This window comes from Anabrus simplex, chromosome 8, assembly GCF_040414725.1.
Source record: "Anabrus simplex isolate iqAnaSimp1 chromosome 8, ASM4041472v1, whole genome shotgun sequence".
Classification (NCBI taxonomy): Eukaryota; Metazoa; Arthropoda; class Insecta; order Orthoptera; family Tettigoniidae; genus Anabrus; species Anabrus simplex.
Genome location: NC_090272.1, coordinates 205,012,130 through 205,032,199, shown reverse-complemented (window position 1 = coordinate 205,032,199; position 20,070 = coordinate 205,012,130). Strand labels below are relative to the sequence as shown.

Genomic DNA, 20,070 nt, shown 5'->3' with positions numbered 1-20,070 from the left:
TAGGGCGTGACTATTTACAACGCAACAAAGAACCGCAGATTCGTCAACAACACTCAAGTCTACGGGACTGGTGGCCAAAACAGCGATATTTCCCAACAAGAAGACGGCGAGGCCTACCAGTACCGTGGTCGACCGCTCGGAGAGGTAAAGTGAAAGCAGTTAAGACAGACGAGTTGCACGGTGTGCGCCACTTTGCCCCTCCCCCCTCCCCCACATGGGATCCAGGTCATCCGGAGCATCCTCTCTCCTCTGGGAGTTATAAGAGGAGCGGGCAATGCCGTCACAGCAATACTTGAGTGGATTCAACAGTGACAGCAAGTTGTCAAGAGGACAGTACTCTGTCATACAGGTGAGTGACAGCTTAGAAAAGTGATACTCTGCTTCGTTATCTAGCCGCAAAATTCCAAGATTTCTTCAAGGGTGTTACCTTTAAGGATCAAGTAAAATATATTTAAACAATCTTGGTAATTAATTTGATATTATTAACTTATATTCAAGTCCGTTGCCAAGGTGTAGGGATGGATAATTTCCCGTCAGGTATCCACTATTCAATTCCCATCAGTGTAATAGATTGCACTCAATTGAGGAAAAATACTACTACGGTTTTTTGGAGACGCCCAGGTGCCGCAATTCAGTCCCGCAGGAGTTCTTTTACGTACCAGAAAATCTACCGACACGAGGCTGGCGTATTTCAGCACCTTCAAATACCACCGGACTGAACCAAGATCACATCTGCCAATTTGAGGTCAGAAGGCCAGCGCTTCAACCGCCTGAGCCACTCAGCCCGGCTAAATTAATAATAATAATAATAATAATAATAATAATAATAATAATAATAATAATAATAATAATAATAATAATATCGTAAAGCCTCAGCATACATGTGCATAAATTTTAACCAAAATGTGTCACCCGTGATCCTGTACATGCCGACATCAAATAACAAAATCGTACCTCTTCCGGGTTTGAAGCTAGGATTTCGGGGTCCGGACATCGACCCTCTACCACTGATCGAAAGGGGAAGCTACTTACTGTCTCGTTTTACCGGCCGAGGTTACTCCGCAAGAGACTGCACGGTGTGACTATGTCGTGAAATACACACATGGTGTTGGGAGTTACATATGATCTCAAACTCCACACATAATTTCAATCTTTCTGGGGAAATAAGCAACGCGCACTGAAGGAATACGAATGCCTTATTCCATAACATTCAGACAGAGATCGCATTAAAACTTCAACGCCTTAAAATTATACTTTGTCTCCTGCGTTCACCCCATTACTGACTTTTGTTCTCCTATTTGGTCCTCGTCTGCCATCACAAACATATCTCAACTAAGTAAAAGCTAAGCAAAGTCACCACGAAGGCCCTTGGAGGAGTGGAAGGTAAAGGCTTCCACCATTGTTAACCTCAACACGTGATGGGGTAGAGTGGTTAGCTCTACGCCCGGCCGCCTTTGCCTCCAGGAATTAACCTGGTACTCATTTTTGGTGTAGGCCGAGTGAACCTCAGGACCATATGCAATCTCAAGTAAGTAGTATTTTTAAATTTTTCACTTTCATTATTAAGACTCGCAATCCTGTTTTTAAGAATTAATCTAAATCTGATATTTAGAACTCCGTGGGTATACTTGACCTAAGAAGCCGTTTACAGTTCTCGGATCTATATTACCTTCATAAAATAATCAATGGCTACACCAACGAAGTACTGCCCTATAGCCTACACGCTCCCCTGCCCTACACGCAACCAGCATACTCATCATGTGTCCCGCCCACGCCTAACCTTACAACAACGCTGTATCTTCCACCGTCTTCCTACCCTTGGTAACTCTCTACCCGATATTGACATATTCACACCTTTCGCATCCTTCAAACACAAGATGAAAAGATTCCTTTGAAGTCCTCTCCAGGTTTCCATTTTCTTCCTGTTGTCTTCACGTGCTGTGGTTATTTGTGTACGTGAATTTCGGTGGGAATTCAGTTCTGTAACATGGCATCTACTACATCATCCAAGATCATTCGCGATGTCATTTATATTTTTCCCTGTTGTTTCAAATACAGAACTTCGTCTTAAAATTTTACGTTTGTTTATTTTATTTTTAAATAAAAAGTTCTAGGTTTCCCATGCATTTTACACTAACAACTTATCATGGACAAGGATGTTGCTCATTTCAGTTAACATACTTTGTTGATATAAATACGTCTTATGCCTGGGGATCGTCTAAATATTTGCGTCACGAAATCAGCGATATAAAATATGTGACGTGATGTTACCTAGCAACCGTGCAGGCTGTGATGTGAAGTATTGATGGATGGCCCTGACTGAGAGACACATCGTCGTGTGCCTAGAAAAACCAAAACCAAACCAAACCTCATGGCACTGCAGCCCTTGAAGGGCCTTGGCCTACCAAGCGACCGCTGCTCAGCCCGAAGGCCTGCAGATTACGAGGTGTTGTGTGGTCAGCACAATGAATCCTCTCGGTCGTTATTTTTGGCTTTCGAGACCGGGGTCGCTATCTCACTGTCAGATAGCTCCTCAATTCTAATCACGTAGGCTGAGTGGACCTCGAACCAGCCCTCAGGTCCAGGTAAAAATCCCTGACCTGGCCGGGAATCGAACCCGGGGCCCCCGGGTAAGAGGCAGGCACGCTACCCCTACACCACGGGTCCGGCACGCCTAGGAAAACCACTATGTGGTAATATTTCAGCGTAGAACTCTGTATAAACGAATTTTTGTTCAAAGTGACGCATGTGCTGCGGGACAGTATTTCACCCCTCAACATTGTCACATAGCGGTATTTCGAGACGAAACGACGATATGTAGAGGGCTCTTGTATCAAAGAGGCCTCATCTCGTCATACTCTATTTTAGTACAAAAATATACATTATAGGCTTTGACAATATGAAAGTGGCTGAGGTATGAGTAACGCTAGTAATGTCATTCCTTATGCAGCCAGTCCCTGCTATGAAAGGTGTGAAAATGTTGCTGATAGGGTCTGTTGGTGCATGCATTTCAGTGAGCTTGGCAGACTGATGTGCAATAGCAACTTCTGGCTCGGTGAGGAAAGCAACGGGAAACTACCTCACTCCTCATTTTCCTAGTACGCCTCTTCAGTGACACCTAGGCCATCTATGACAGCTAATGGTGAACCTGTTGTGGATCCAACCAGCCTTCGGGCTGAATACCCAAGATACATACATACATACATACATACATACATACATACATACATACATACATACATACATACATACATACATACAGACTACAGAATAATTAGAGCTTTGACAGATTTTCTAATAATGATGAAACAAAAGTGATGTAATACCGCTTTCAGAGTGCAGATGCCCCAGTTAATGACTGTTTCTTTCTGTACACTAAGGTGATTGTGATGCCGATAACATGTACTTGACCATGTAATATGGGATGGAAGATGCATGCACCTTATGATGTGGCTCTTCGTGGGTCTGGAATTTGATGTCAGGATCCAGAGTGAAGCCCTTCGTCTCACCAGATTTAAAGACAATCATAAGACACGAAACAGGTGGATCTTTAATTACTAGAATAATTTGAAGCACACAAAGTATCGCATTACTTATATGCCTCAATCTATAGTGTAATTCTTTGTGTACAAAAATGGCGTTATTATCTGGCAAGACCTAGTGTTTACAGAGCATTATATCTTCTGGTATTGGCTAGAACATTGACCTGTCTCAGTCTCATCCTTGATTGTGACGATATGAAAGTGAATGTGGTATGAACTATACTAGTATAATCATTCCTTATGCAGCCAGTCCCTGCTATGAACGGTGAGAAAATGTCACCATGGGGTCAGTTGGCGTGTTCATTTCCGTGGCTTTGGCAGACTAATATGTAATAACAACTTCTGACTCAGCGAGGAAAGCAACGGGAAATGAGTCACTCCTCATTTTCCTAGCGTGCCTCTTCGGTGACGTTTAGGGCATCTACGTCAGCTGATTGTGGAACTATTGAGGATCCAACCAGGCTTCGGGCTGAATACTCAGAGATACAGAGTAATTATACGAAATTTTAGATTCCCGAAAGCTCTTTAACACTTTGAAGCTATATGAATGAATTAATGTATGTATGAGTGAATGAATGAATGAATGAATGAACCAATCAATCAATCAATCAATCAATCAATCAATCAATCAATCAATCAATCAATCAATCAATCAATCAATCAATCAATCAATCAATCAATCAATCAATCAATCAATCAATCAATCAATCAATCAATCAATCAATCAATCAATCAATCAATCAATCAATCAATCACCAGCGATCTGCATTCAGAACAGTCGCCCAGATGGCAGATTCCCTATCAGGAATAACCACTTTTGTTAAATAATTTCAAAGAAGTTCGAAATTTATCGAATAGGTATCTGCGTTGGTAAACTGTCCCAATCACTAACTCTTCTTTCTATAAACGAACATTTGCTTCAATCTGTCCTCTTGAATTCCAACTCTACCTTAAAGTTATGCAAACATGTCTTGATGGCTGATGACCTAGATGTTGGCTCCTTAAAACAGAAACCATCACCAAACATGTTTTGTGAAGTATCTCACAAGGAAATGTTGAAATTTCTTTAAAATTATGGTTCTTACAATACTATTCATATAGACATTAAAACAAACTCTTGGATCCTTTTTCACAGTTAGTTTATGTTGAAAAAAGCACAAAAAATGAAAGAACCCTAGCCTCATCATCATAACAATGCACATTTGAAGATAATATTACAAGCCTTATAGAGATGAGAAGTAAATCACACATATCCGCCCCCAGCCTAGTAGAGGTGACATGTTTACCGCAAGAGCATCATTCCCATGAAGCTTATATTGCTATTGGCAAGAGAGTTGAAGGTCGGGAGGAAATGTTTATGACAAGGTTATATTGATATATAATGTTGAAAACACAACTGTAAGAAAGTGTATTACGCAAATAAGTCTTGTAAAATAACTCAGAAGGGAATGTTGGCATCTCTTTAGAATTATGGTTTTTGTATATTCATTCACATATATGCATTAATAGAACTTTCTTTAATTTGTTTTACGTCACACCGACACAGACTAATAATAATAATAATAATAATAATAATAATAATAATAATAATAATAATAATAATAATAATAATAATAATAATAATAATAATAGATATAATAATAATAATAATAAATATAATAATAATAATAATAATAATAATTGCTTTACGTCCGACTAACTACTTTCTTATGGTTTTCGGAGACGCTGAGGTGCCGGAATTTAGTCCCACAGAAGTTATTTTACGTGCCAGTAAATCTACCGACACGAGGCTTACGTATTTGAGCACCTTCAAATACTACTGGACTGAGTCAGGATCGAACCTGCCAAGTTGGGGTCAGAAGGCCAGCGCCTCAATCGTCTGAGCCACCAGATATAAAACATATTTATATCAACAGAGAAAATTATCTGTGGTGTAGTGGTTAGCGTGATTAGCTGCCAGCCCTGAAGGCCCGGGTTCGATTCCCGGCCCTGCAAGGAAATTTTAAAATTGGTAAGAAGGCTGGAACGGGGTTACTCAGCCTCGGGAGGTCAACTGAATAGAGGTGGGTTCGATTTCCACCTCAGCCATCCTGGAAGTGGTTTTCCGTGGTTTCCCACTTCTCCTCCAGGCAAATGCCGGGGTGGTACCTAACTTAAGACCACGGCCGCTTCCTTCCCTCTTCCTTGTCTATCCTTTCCAATCCTTCCATTCCCCCGCAAGGCTGTTCAGCATAGCAGGTGAGGCCACCTGCGCGAGGTACTGGTCATCCTCCCCAGTTGTATCCCCGACCCAGTGTCTGAAGCTCCAGGACACTGCCCTTGAGGCGGTAGAGGGGGGATCCTCCGCCGAGTCTGAGGGGAAAACTGACCCTGGAAGGTAAACAGATAAGTAGAAAAAGAAGAAGAGAGAATAATCATCGGAAGTCTCATGGTACTCGTCTGATTCAATTTTGGTTTCCTAGACGTTTAAGAATATTTTTATTGCACACTTCTGGAGTTACTCACTTTTAAAGACTTCAATTGAGTGCCTTGCGGTTTCTTCTGTAAATTTATCTGGCAGTCTTCTTTTAGAATGAAACGAAAACACTGTTCTACATTTAGTATCCGATGTTGTTTGGTGGCGATCTTTGTGGTGCAGTAGGTCAGTCATTGTCCTTCCGGTCTTAGGATAACGGGCTAGAACGCGGTTAGCTGCCTCTGTGGATCAGTGGTACAGTGTCGGCCTCCTGATGCGAAGATAGCGGGTTCAATCCTGGCATAGGTAATCAGATTTTTGAAGGGGGGGAAGAAATCCATTCGACACTCCATGCCGTACGATGTCGGCATGTAAAAGATCTCTGGTGACACACTTGGTGCTTACCCAACAAAATTCATCAAATCTCAGCCATAGACACCGAAGAGAGTTTTGGTTTACTCGGTCTGCCATCTAGTGGACCTAGAGTAAAACGGAACGTCGACATTGACACCCAGATGGCGTCAAATTGAAATGCCTGCACACGGTAGCTGAGGCTATATGATCATTAATTAAGTAATTATGTATTAATTAGAACCCAGTTGAGGACAGTGATATTCGAAGGTGCTCAACTAATGTGGCTTCCAGGACGTTGAAAGACAAAATTCGAATATTCTGGCAGCTGTTGACATCTACAGTCATTGGAGAGACGTTAAAGACGTAAAATCATTACTGCCATTAAAATTAAATTCCCGAAAGGTACCCACAATTTAAGTTTTAAGTTTATCCAAACCCTTAAGGCCTTTACACTCGCAAAATGATCACAGTAACGACGCAATAGCAGCCAGCGTCTTGGAAAGGTATGGGATTCCAACTAACGAGCCCACTACTACGACCGGACGATTCTTGGCAACTTCATGTCTGAAATGGCATAAAGAGGTTGGATACTTCATTACTAATATTGTTCTGCTGGTTCAATATCTCCATGTTAGACTTTAAAATAACTGTTACGTTGTTCGTGTCGAGAACGGTGCAGATGTCGAAGCTACCTATCTTTCCACCTAACACAGTTAAGTGAACTCTAGGCTCTGGTGAGCAAAGTACGCTTTATGTAAGACACGGTCACTCTTGACTTACTACCCTATTCCTTCACTCCGCACGAAGCACAGGGCCTTCGAGGACGACCTCCATCAGTTCATGGCCATATTCTTTTCTCTTTCCCGCAGGATCTACCAAATTTCCCAAGTTTCTTCCTCAGTGGTACGCCATCCTCACCCTGGAGTCCCTTTTCCACTGCTTACCCTGGTTTCCGCACCGTCCAATCCAATTTTATTTCTTCTCTTTTACTTGTATTTCTATAGGTGATTAATCTATTTTTTTTCCACCACAACTCTTAGTTAGATTAATGGCATACCATTTCACTTGCAAGATTCTGCTTAATCATTTAACAAAGATTTGGAGTTGGAACGTGTTGGAATTACTTTCCATATTTCACACGTACAGAGCGAAATGGCTTTGAGATTAGAAGTGAAACTACAAATATTTGTCTTCTATGAAATATTACGGCTACCACAATTCGTACATTCCTATTTATTGCATATTTCAATAATAAGAAAACTTTTCCATCTCGTCTCTTCGCGCTTCATCAGTAGTTCTCAGCCCATCTTAGGTTTATTTCTTTACCTCAAAGCTGGATTTATTTAAAGATATAGGATTAGTAAGAATTGGAAGAAGAATCGAGCAACAGAGGCAAGAGTGTGAATTCTATCTAACTACCTGTGCTGCTCCGGCCCTACGAGACTGGCTCTTAACACAGAGCTCGGGTTCGATTTCCGGCGAGATCAGGCATTATTACCTGCATTTCAAGGCTGGACTTTTCAGCCCACGTGATTATAATACAGGTGCTATCTGACACTGAGATAGCGACACCGGTCTAGAAAGCCAAGAATAACGGCCAAGATGATTCGTCGCGCTGATCACGTGCCACCTCATAATCTGCAGATTTTCGGGTAGAGCATTGATCATTTGGTACTTCAAAACCCATCAGGTCTGTGACGCTATAGGTATTATTATTATTATTATTATTATTATTATTATTATTATTATTAATGTACGCCTATGTGGTGTAGTGGTTAACGTGATTAGCTGCCACCCCCGGAGGCCCGGGTTCGATTCCCGGCTCTGTCGCGAAATTTGAAAAGTGGTACGAGGGCTGGAACGGGATCAACTCAGCCTCGGGAGGTCAATTGAGTAGAGGGGTGTTCAATTCCCCCCTCAGCCATCCTCGAAGTGGCTTTCCTTGGTTTCCCACTTCTCCTCCATGTAAATGCCGGGATGGTATCTTCCTTCACTTTTACCTATCCCTCCCAATACCCCCCCCCCCCGCACAAGGCCCCTGTTCAGCATAGCAGGTGAGGCCGCTTCAGCGAGGTACTGATCCTTCTTCCCAGTTGTATCTCCCGACTCAAAGTCTGACGCTCCAGGATACTGCACTTGAGGCGGTACAGGTGGAATCCCTCGCTGAGTCCGAGGGAAAAACAAACCCGACCCAAAGTCTGACGCTCCAGGATACTGCACTTGAGGCGGTACAGGTGGAATCCCTCGCTGAGTCCGAGGGAAAAACAAACCCTCGAGGGTAAACGGATTAAGAAAGAAGATAGAAATAATAATAATAATAATAATAATAATAATAATAATAATAATAATAATAATATTATATTATATTATATTATATTATATTATTATTATGAGGACGTAATATAGGGATGGAAAATAAACACCCTGTCAATTTAGTCCCCTGTTAGGGTACGGTTCGAATACGGTGGCTGTTTTTATGTGTACTTTTTGAAGAGGGAAGAAACATATATACAGTATGTTACCTTACTTGCCACGAGAATATTTAAGTGTATGTTCACTGGTTTGAATCCGAAAAACCTAGAATTCTTGTGGACGTTCAACGTAGATACGATACTTCCCTCGTGGCTTTTCACATTCTTTCCAAATCTTAGTATAACTGTTTAATTCAAATGCTGTGATTGGTTTCTTATCTATAGCAGTAAATATGAAGTTAGTCACATAGAACAAGCTACAGTAAAGGTAACCAGCACTCACTACGACATAACAGCGCACGATCAAGTTTTCGACGGTTCTTAGAAGGAAAGTGCTTATAGCAGTAAAAGAGCGGATGCTCCCACGAACAATAGAACTAGAAGAAAGTCAGGGTGGCACAGAAGAAAGTGAAGAAAGGCAGCATACATGGAAAACGAAAGTTGGTGACCAGTGTCCATGTATGAAGTGGAATGGTTTTCACTCACGTGCGTGTAAGCGAGGTGGTTCATCGTGACATTAGAAATCTAGGAATACATATCGCGTGATGACACATTTTCTAATCTCACGAGCATTGCAACGGGTTAAACTACCGATTAAAATTATTTGACTGACTAATTTTATTTAAACCTAGGTCTCATGTACTCACTCTACGTGGAACTTGTCAGGAAACTTACGATAATAATATTATTATACTAATAAATACGAATAACACTCGTAATAATAACAACAACACCGGGCTAGTTGGCCGTGCGGTTAGGGGTGCGCAGCTATGAGCATGCATTCGGGAGAGAGTAGATTCGAACTCCACTGTCGGCAGCCCTGAAGATGATCTTCCGTGGTTTTCCATTTTCATACCAGGCAGATGCTGGAGCTGTACCTTAATTAAGGCCACGGCCGCTTCTTTCCGGTTCCTAGCCTTTCAATCAACAATCAATCAATACTGATCTGCATTTAGGGCAGTCGCCCAGGTGGCAGATTCCCTATCTGTTGCTTTCCTAGCCCTTTCCGAAATGATTTCAAAGAAATTGGAAATTTATTGAACATCTCCCTTGGTAAGTTATTCCAATCCCTAACTTCCCTTCCTATAAATGAATATTTGCCCCAGTTTGTCCTCTTGAATTCCAACTTTATCTTCATATTGTGATCTTTCCTACTTTTATAAACGCCATTCAAACCTATTCGTCTACTAATGTCATTCCACGCCATCTCTCCGCTGACAGCTCGGAACATACCACTTAGTCGAGCAGCTCTTCTTCTTTCTCTCAATTCTTCCCAACCCAAACATTGCAACATTTTTGTAACGCTACTCTTTTGTCGGAAATCACCCAGAACAAATCGAGCTGCTTTTGTTTGGATTTTTTCCACTTCTTGAACCAGGTAATCCCGTCCCATCGTCGTCATAAGACCTATCTGTGTCAGCGCGATGTAAAGCCAATAGAAAATAATAATAATAATAATAATAATAATAATAATAATAATAATAATAATAATAATAGTAATAATAATAATAATAATAACATGGGTTAAGCTACGGATTTTTGACTTGACACCATTTGGGCTACCTCCTTGTCAATTTCGATTTTCTGTTTTTTTTTTTGTTTTTTTTTTACAATTTGTTTTAAGTCACATTGACACAGATAGGTCTTACATCGACGATGTGGGATAGGAAATAAGTAGGATTGGGAAGGAAGCGACCGTGGCTTTGACAGACCTAGTAGCATTTGCCTGGTGTGAAAATGGGAAACCACAGAAAACCATCTTCAAAGCTGCCGACATTGGGGCTCGAATCCACTATCTCTCAGATGCAAGCTGATAGCTACGTGACTCAAATCGCGAGCCACTTGCTCGGTTTTCGTTCTATCTTACTCTGCAAGATGTCAGCGAAGTCAGAACTCTGTTGGGTGATCTATGAATGAGTTCGTAAATATTTTTTTCAGGTACCACGAAATTTCTCAACAGAGATCTTTTATATACCGGTACACACTTCGTAGGACATAAGGTGCCGGATAGATTTCTATGCGCCCTTTAAATATTTGGGTTAGAACCCACGATTTTGCGATCCATTGGCTGACACACTACCAATAATCCTCACTGTTGTGTCTATACAGACGTGTGTATCCGCTAATAGGCTGCCACCCAGGTGGCAGATTTACTATCAGTTGTTTACCTACCTGAAATAATTATTATTATGTCCGCCTCTGTGGTGTAGTGGTTAGTGTGATTTAGCTGCCACCCCCGGAGGCCCGGGGTCGATTCCCGGCTCTGCTATGAAATGTTAAATGTGATACGAGGGCGGGAAAGGGATCCACTCACCCTCGGGAGGTCAACTGAGTGGAGGGGGTTCGATTCCCTCCTCAGCCATCCTCGAACTGGTTTTCCGTGGTTACCCACTTCCCCTCCAGTGAAATGCCGGGATCGTACCTAACTTAAGGCCACGGCCGCTTCCTTCCCTCTTCCTTGTCTATCCCTTCCGATCTTCCCAACCCTTACAAGGCCCCTGTTCAGCATAGCATGTGAGGCCGCCTGGGCGAGGTACTGGTCCTCCTGCACAGTTTTATCCCCCGATCCAAAGTGACACGCTCCAAGACACTGCCCTTAAGGCGATAGAGGTCGGATCCCTTGCTGAGTCCGAGGGAAAAACCAACCCTGAACGGTAAACAGATTAAGAAACGAAGAAAGAAAGAATTATTATTATCATTATTGTTACATTATAAGGATTTTTCACAGTTTCTTGGCGGGTCGGCATTCGAAGAAGATTAGTCCCAGTTTTACTGCTGAATGCCCTTCTTGACGCCAACCCGATGTGGAGGGTTGTACTCACTGTTACGTGTTTCTGTGGTGGTCGGTAGCGTTCTTTGTCGTGTGTCTATGAAGATAAATGTGTTAAATTGAACAGAAATGCACAGTCCCCGAGCCAGAGAGATTAACCTTGCGCAGTTAAAATTCTCGACCCGAACGGGAATCGAAACAGGGGCCATTCGAATCGAATACCACTACACTGACCATTCACCCAACGAGTCAGACCATCATCATCATCACCACAAGAACAATAGAGTATCGTTAGTTAACTAAAGTATGTCTTTTGAAGCCACGAATTATTTTGGAGATATTAGCAGTCTGTCTTACTCTACTCCACTGTAGCAGGAGGGAAATACAGCCGAGATTAAAAAATTTTGCGACTGATTACCAAACGCTCAGTCCGGCTCCATGGCTAAATGGTTAGCGTGCTGGCCTTTGGTCACAGGGGTCTCGGATTCGATTCCCGGCAGGTTTGGGAATTTCAACCATCATTGGTTAATTTCGCTGGCACGGGGACTGGATGTATGCGTTGTCTTCATCATCATTTCATCCTCATCACAACGCGCAGGTCGCCTACGGACGTCAAATCAAAAGACCTGCACCTGGCGAGCCGAACATGTCCTCGGACACTCCCGGCACTAAAAGCCATGCGCTATTTCATTTACCAAACGCTCAACTAGAACTTTCTTCCACGTCATTCATGCGGCATGAAGCAGGATACGCTTTCCCGCCCTTCACAAAGTCCAGCTATCCAGGTCGGGACTCAAGAAACAATGGACGCGGGCACAGGAAACGACTGACCAAGCCAGTTGGCTTCGTGGTACGAGCGCGAATTTGAATTCGGGACATAGTGTGTTATAATCTCACTGTCGGCAGCCCTGATGATCTGCGCTGTTTCCTATTTTCACACCCGACAGACGTGTGGCTACTATGTTCCTCGTTCAGCGCTCCTCTTAGCCTCTCATATGCATATCTGTGTGTGTGTGTAGGCCACTGTGTGCGGCAATTACTGTTTGTCAAAACTATATTCCGTATGTATGACAAACTGTCGAAACTGAAATTGTTATTGCAAAACCTAACGTACGCCTTGGGGACATAATATAGTTAATTTTTCTGCGAAAATCAACGTCGCTGTTTGGGAAAATGATTATATTTCACAATGCTCTTCCAACCCATTACTTTCCTTAAGACTGATCACGCCTCTCAGCCACGTAGGGATATTTCGTCCATCAGAGCAATATTCGTCGTGTTCATTTTCCTATGCTTACGTCATCATCATCATCATCTGTTTACCCTCCAGGGTCGGCTTTTCCCTCGGACACAGCGAGGGATCCCACCTCTACCGCCTCAAGGGCAGTGTCCTGGAGCTTCAGACTCTTGGTCGGGGATACAACTGGGGAGAATGACCAGTACCTCGCCCAGGCGGCCTCACCTGCTATGCTGAACAGGGGCCTTGTGGAGGGATGGGAAGATTGGAAGGGATAGGCAAGGAAGAGGGAAGGAAGCGGCCGTGGCCTTATGTTAGGTACCATCCCGGCATTCGCCTGGAGGAGAAGTGGGAAACCACGGAAAACCACTTCGAGGATGGCTGAGGTGGGAATCGAACCCACCTCTACTCAGTTGACCTCCCGAGGCTGAGTGGACCCCGTTCCAGCCCTCATACCACTTTTCAAATTTCGTGGCAGAGCCGGGAATCGAACCCGGGCCTCCGGGGGTGGCAGCTAATCACGCTAACCACTACACCACAGAGGCGGACCTTGGGGACATAATATAGTTAATTTTTCTGCGAAAATCAACGTCGCTGTTTGGGAAAATGATTATATTTCACAATGCTCTTCCAACCCATTACTTTCCTTAAGACTGGTCACGCCTCTCAGCCACGTAGGGATATTTCGTCCATCAGAGCAATATTCGTCGTGTTCATTTTCCTATGCTTACGTGCAAAGGGAAATGAACTTTACCGTACCGCCCTCTAGGAATTGATGTTTGCGTGATTTATTTACGCACTCCTACAGTATAATGTGCTTAAGGTTCATTTTCCTTTACACGTTAGCATACGAAAATGAAGACAACAAACATTGTTCTGATGGACTGCATATCCATGTGTGGCTGGGAGGCGTGACCTGTTTTAAGGAAAATAATGGATAGGAAGAGAATTGTGAGATATAACCTTCGGCCCGAGCAGCGACGAATTATCCTCCATTCCGAGCTATTTGTAGTGTCTTCCTCGTTATCGTACCACCAGCATTGCAATAATTCCCTTCATCAAGTAAAGTAAAGATGTCCTTTTACGCGAAGCCATGAGCATCTCTCATTAGAATGACTTTACCTTTCATCTACCAAGGCAGCTATACAATGTTCTTCACAAGTTCCTCAGACGTATCTTCCATATGACTTATATATTTCTTTCTTTCTGTTTACCCTCCAGGGTTGGCCTTTCCCTCGGACTCAGCGAGGGATCCCACCTCTACCTCCTGGAGCGTGAGACATTGGATCGGGAGATACAACTGGGGAGGATGACCAGTGCCTCGCGCAGGCGGCCTCACTCGTTATGCTGAACAGGGGCCTTTGTGGGGGATAGGACGATTGGAAGGGATAGAGAAGGAAGCGGCCGTGGCCTTAAGTTAGATACCATCCAGGCATTTGCCTGGAGAAGAAGTGGGAAACCACGGAAAACCACTTCCAGGATTGCTGAGGTGGGAATCGAACCCACCTCTACTCAGTTGTCCTCCCGAGGCTGAGTATACCCCGTTCCAGCCCTCGTACCACTTTTCAATTTCGTGCCAGAGCCGGTAATCGAACCCGGGCTTCCAGGGGTGGCAACTGATCACACTATCCACTACACCACAGAGCAGAACATGAATTGTATCACCATTTAAATTACGACTTGATTAGGAAGTCACTTGCACATTTATTTTGTTCTTCACCTGCCTGTTTGCATCCACTTGCACGAGAGATATTAACAGAAGACTCGTAGAGAAACATTTACAAGATAATAGAATGCTGTTTAACCAACGCTTTCTTCTTCAGTATTTATTACCGTAGCTAAATTAAATAGATAGTAACGTACTTAACGAAAGATTTAATTACACTTAGAATGGGTGGAATGGCCTTTCACGTGTGAGTTTATTTAACTTGCCAAGTTCACAATGAATGCAACACAAAAGACTGGACTGATAGAGAACATGTTCAATTAGGAAGAGGAATCCCAATTTGTACATTGATTGGTTTTCAGAGCGAACAGTAACTTTATACAGGATTATAATGACATGTTCTCTGAAACACTAAATCAAGCTCCCACAGAACCATCATGAAGAATGGCACCGAGCGAGTTGGCCATCTGAAGATGGTTTTCCCTGGTTTCCTACTTTCACACTAGGAAAATGCTGGGGCTGTACCATAATTAAATCCACAGCCGCTACTTTGGCAATCCTAGTCCTTTCTCATCTGTCCATCGCTGAAAATCTTAGACGTATCATCATCATCATCATCATCATCATCACCATACACTAAAAGCTAAGCCTTGTCGCTGCAACCATTTTCCTCTTAATCCTGGTGTTCTCTTCACCTCCTTTTAGTCTTTACATCCCATAAAGTCTTCACTGGTCTTCCTCTTCTTTTATTTCCTAGATTTTTTTCCTTCAAAGATGTTTACTAAGAAGCCATTATGTCTCAGGATATGACCTAAAAGTTTTAAATCCCTTCTTTGCATACCTCTTATCAGTCTCCGTTGCTCATTAACTCCCTTCTTTGCATACCTTTTATCAGTCTCCGTTGCTCATTAACTTCTTTGCCTACCCTTTATCAGTCTCCGTTGCTCATTGACTTCCTTTACAACATCTCGATTCGTCTATTTTTGAGTCCAACATGTCCTCGCCATTTTCCTCCATATTCACATTTCACTCGCTCCCAATGAGTCTCCCTTTTTCCAATAGTCCATCTTTCACAACCATAAAGCAGTACACTCCAGACAAAGGATTTTACAAAAGCCTTTCTTGTTTCTAAACTTTTGAAAGGCCATTTGAACAAGAGCTATTCTTCTTTTAATTTCCTTGGTGAATCTATTGTCTTCAGTTATAATGCTTCCTAAGTAGCAGAAATGTTTCACTTTTTCTACTTTGGAGTTTCCTATTGTCATGTTTGTATTACCTCCCTGCCATCTTTGCTCACAACTAAAATTTTGGTTTACTTACCATTGCTATTAAGTATGTAATGTTTAAATGTTGTACACAGACCATTCAATAATCTATTAAATTCCTTCTTAGAGTCTGCTACTATGAAAATGTCATCAGAAAATCTAATACTGTGGGTTCTTCTCCCATTTATCTTTATTCCCTTAGGCCTTTCCTTTAAAACATATATTGTGTCTTCAATAAACAAGTTGAAAAGGTATGGTGAGAGTGGACAATCCTGCCTCACCCCTTTCTTAAAATTTACAGTCAGTTAGATTTATTATTGCGACGTAAAAAAATGCAGAATGGGCGGTGAATTCACACTTGGCTATTTCTATCCTACAAAGTTTTGAACGCAATGTACGTTCAAATTTCGTGCAGACGTTTTAATTACATCAATATTCACAATACCTTCAAGTGTTTTAATACTTTGTTGTCTTTCATTTGAAAGAGTATCTAATCACAGCATGGCATACAAGGAAGAGAGAAACGGGACTTCCACTTCCAGCCAAACCACTTTCCCTCGGCCGCCTTCTCTCTCATTCTCTTGACAGCACTGAGTTTAAGATCTGATTGCTGCTTTCTGACAGCAGTAATTCCGTTGGATAATATCTTCCCATACATTCACTCCCTTCACCACACGATACGTAATAAAAAATGATTGTGAGGTGCAGGAAATGATCAACGAAGCATGGCTATTCTTAATTATTACCGAGAATGGCAGTGCGGTTAGGGTCGCGCAGCTGTGAGCTTGCATTCGGGAGAAAGTGGATTCAAACACGATTATCGACAGTGCTGAAGATGGTTTTCCGTGGTTTCCCATTTTCACACCAGGAAAATGCCGAGCTTGTATGCCGGGCTCAGTGGCTCAGACGGTTGAGGCGCTAGCCTTCTGACGTCAACTTGGCAGGTTCGATCCTGGCTCAGTCCGGTGGTAGTTGAAGGTGCTCAAATACGTCAGTACGTCAGCCTCGTATCGTTATATTTACTGGCTCGTAAAATAACTCCTGTGGGACTAAAGTCTGGCACCTCGGCGTCTCCGAAAACCGTAAAAGTAGTTAATGGGATATAAAGCAAATAACATTATTACTATTATTATTATTATTATTATTATTATTATTATTATTATTATTACTCCTCTTACCCTCCACAACAGAGTCCATTATCCTCCTAGGTAACCTATATTCCTCTATTCGCCTGACATGATCCTACCACCGAAGCCGGTTTATGCGTACAACTTCATCCGTCGAGTTCATTCCTAAATTATCCTTTATCTCCTCATTCCGAGTACCCTCCTGCCATCGTTCCCACCTGTTTGTACCAGCAATCATTCTCGCTACTTTCATGTCTGTTAGTTCTAACTTATGAATAAGATATCCCGAGACCACCACCTTTCGCTCCCGTAAAGCACTATATGAACATTCAGAGTCATAATTGCAGAACCAACAGATCTGTTGAATCTACTCTCTAAGAAGCCTCGATAGTTGGGTTTTAGATTGTAATCTGAACATACCATTCGCTGTAAAACTGTTGTCCTTGATCGCATTGTTCTTGTACGGCATTTTAATTATGATTTTGTAGTGTACTGCAATCTAAATATCAACATAATTCACGTGTACCAGTGTCCTTATAATGACAAGTCTTGCATGCGCGCACCACATACCCACAAGCACCTTAATTGTGTTATATCATCATTTTGTAAATGTACCCACCCCTCTCCCTCCATAGGCCGATCCCGGCTACGCTACTGCTATCAACAGTGAAAGATAACAGGTTACTAAGATCCCTACCTAGCAATATAATTCCAATATTCACCTTCATTCATCTACAATGCCTCTTCATTATTGTATTCTTGTGCTATAAAACAAATCTTTGAGCATGTAAAACTACTCTCTACGTTTGTCTAAGTCATGCTTGTTTATACTTTCAGAACCATGAAGGCGTGTCTAGCATTCGTACTGCTGGTCGTGGGAGTCGCGATGGCTCAGTCTGATGGTCCAAACCCTACACACCAGCCGGGATCCAAAGAAGGGAGCTTCTTCACCAATGAGGCTATCCGACAGGCGCAGAACACTTACTTGATCCCTAAGGATGCCACCATCCAAAAGGTGCAGGAGGGTGTTGAACTGGCGGCCTACGAATCCATTCCCGGAGACCAGCCCATCAATCTGTTCGAGATCCTGGGAGACCACGTCCCTCCTGAGGTGGTTAACAATCTGCAGCAACAAGTTGATAGAGTAGGCAAGGAGTAAAGAAGTCCAGTAGAACACGCAGTCATAATGAAATCATCACGTGTGGTGTAAGTTAATACATAATTATGGAATATTCATAACAGGTATAGCAAAGAACTGTTGAGCTCTTACTCTTCTGTATCACGTGTGCTGTCAAGAATTTAAATAGTATTTAGCTGTCAAGTTCTAACAAGAGATTCTTCGTTAAAAGGCAAGGTCTTTGCATTTAGGAAAATAAGTTTCAAGCCTTTAGTGAAGACGAAGCATTGAACTCTTTTCCACACCTTTGATATGAAATATTTGATTAATCAGTTTCGAATACAAAGAACTTAAAGAACGTTTTGCAAGTTGCTTTAGGTCGCACCGACACAGATAAGTCTTACGGCGACGATGGAACAGGGAAGGGCTAGGAGAGAGAAGGAAGCGGCCGTGGCCTTAATTAAGGTACAGCCCCAGCATTTGCCTGGTGTGAAAATGGAAAACCACGGAGACACATCTTCAGGGCTGCCGATAGTGTGGTTCGAACCCACTGTTTCCCGAATGCTGGATACTGGCCGCACTTAAGCGACTGTAGCTATCGAGCTTGGTACTTAAAGAACGACTAAGGTTATTATTAAGGCAGATTTAAGATAAACGCATCACTAAATTAACTAATAATTACGTTCTATCTTACAAAAGGAAAATTCAACTGTACATAGCTAGCAATTACTCATACAAATATTTGTCAAATCCTTGAAGTTAATCCAAAGTCTTAATACTAAACTTCAACAGCCATTGACCTTATAGAGTCAAAAAAAAAAAAACTGACCTTCACTGAGGCTTCAAGAACTAGGCACAAGGTAGACGTTGACAAGGCAAAATCAATACTTCAATAGTTTTAGATGTCCTATACTAAACTATCAATAATAGAAATTTTCAAAATTGAAATTAATTATCAAATGCGAAGAATATATTGCACTTTATGAAAGGACAATCAGGAGGCAGCTAGAAAATATTGCTTAAATTCCCTTTCAGTTAGAATAAGACAGCAATGCCAATTACGGAAAGTAGTTGGCAAACCAGAAGTACAAATTAAAAAAATGATTTATTATGACAAGAAACCGTAAATCAATGATTTTAAGGAAATTATTTTGTCGAAGGGAACAGATGGCACACGATGATTACTTTGATAGTTTTCTGTGATATTATTGTAGTCTTAAAGCGGGAATTTTGTGTATTAACTTACAACTAATGTCCATAGTTCCACTATCCATCATCATCATCATCATCATCATCGTATAGTAGTTGAATGCCATGAGCTGATTAGAACAGCTAGAAATTGCCTTATACAATCTTTCAGTGTCAATACTTATGGAGTAAAAATCGACAGTGAGATGCATATTGGTATGAATGTATAATACTGAGACACTGACAATGTAATTTAATTTGTCATACTTGCTGAATAAAGTCACATTTTTGTAATAAAATTTACATCTGGCCCTTATAGTTTCTTCACGCTATTTTTAGTATTACATTATTTAAGAGGTTTCGATACATTTTTCCTTTACACCGGCAGTTGTCTTCCTGATACCAACTGTCGAGTTGGAATTCTCCATTAGAATTTCAACTTGATTACCTGTAATTGGATTAGCACAGGTAAGTTCACTTCTCTATGTTAAGGAATGGAGAATAAAGTGAGACTCAAATTAAAGCAGAATATTGAACCCATGACCTTTGGACCAAAGGGTTGAATATATTGGCCAAAGAACTTCTAGGTACAAAATTCTGACACCCAGACGTTTTCTAATATCAACATAAATTTTACGGACATAATAATAATTATTATTTAGAAGTTCACATATTTACTTAATAAAAGTAACTAAATGTGTAGCATTTATTACCATAACGTTCTTAGTAACACTTCCTTTCAGCTATGTTTCTCAAAATCCTAACATTTCCATCAACTCTTAAACCTGAACGAATGAAGAAAAGAAGAAATACATATTAGGGACGGTATAAGAAGAGCAAAACAATTATTTCTGACACATAATAGGACAGTACGCATC

At 41.7% G+C, this 20,070-nt stretch overlaps 1 protein-coding gene across 1 annotated transcript; it reads left to right on the top strand.

The window, feature by feature from the left end:
• Nucleotides 1-216: 216 nt before the first annotated feature.
• Nucleotides 217-19,291, top strand: LOC136878696 (uncharacterized). The gene is made up of 2 exons (XM_067152120.2): nucleotides 217-349; nucleotides 17,725-19,291. The coding sequence occupies exon 2, from the start codon at nucleotides 17,729-17,731 to the stop codon at nucleotides 18,044-18,046; it is 318 nt and encodes a 105-aa protein (XP_067008221.1). The 5' UTR covers nucleotides 217-349; nucleotides 17,725-17,728; the 3' UTR covers nucleotides 18,047-19,291.
• Nucleotides 19,292-20,070: the final 779 nt, after the last annotated feature.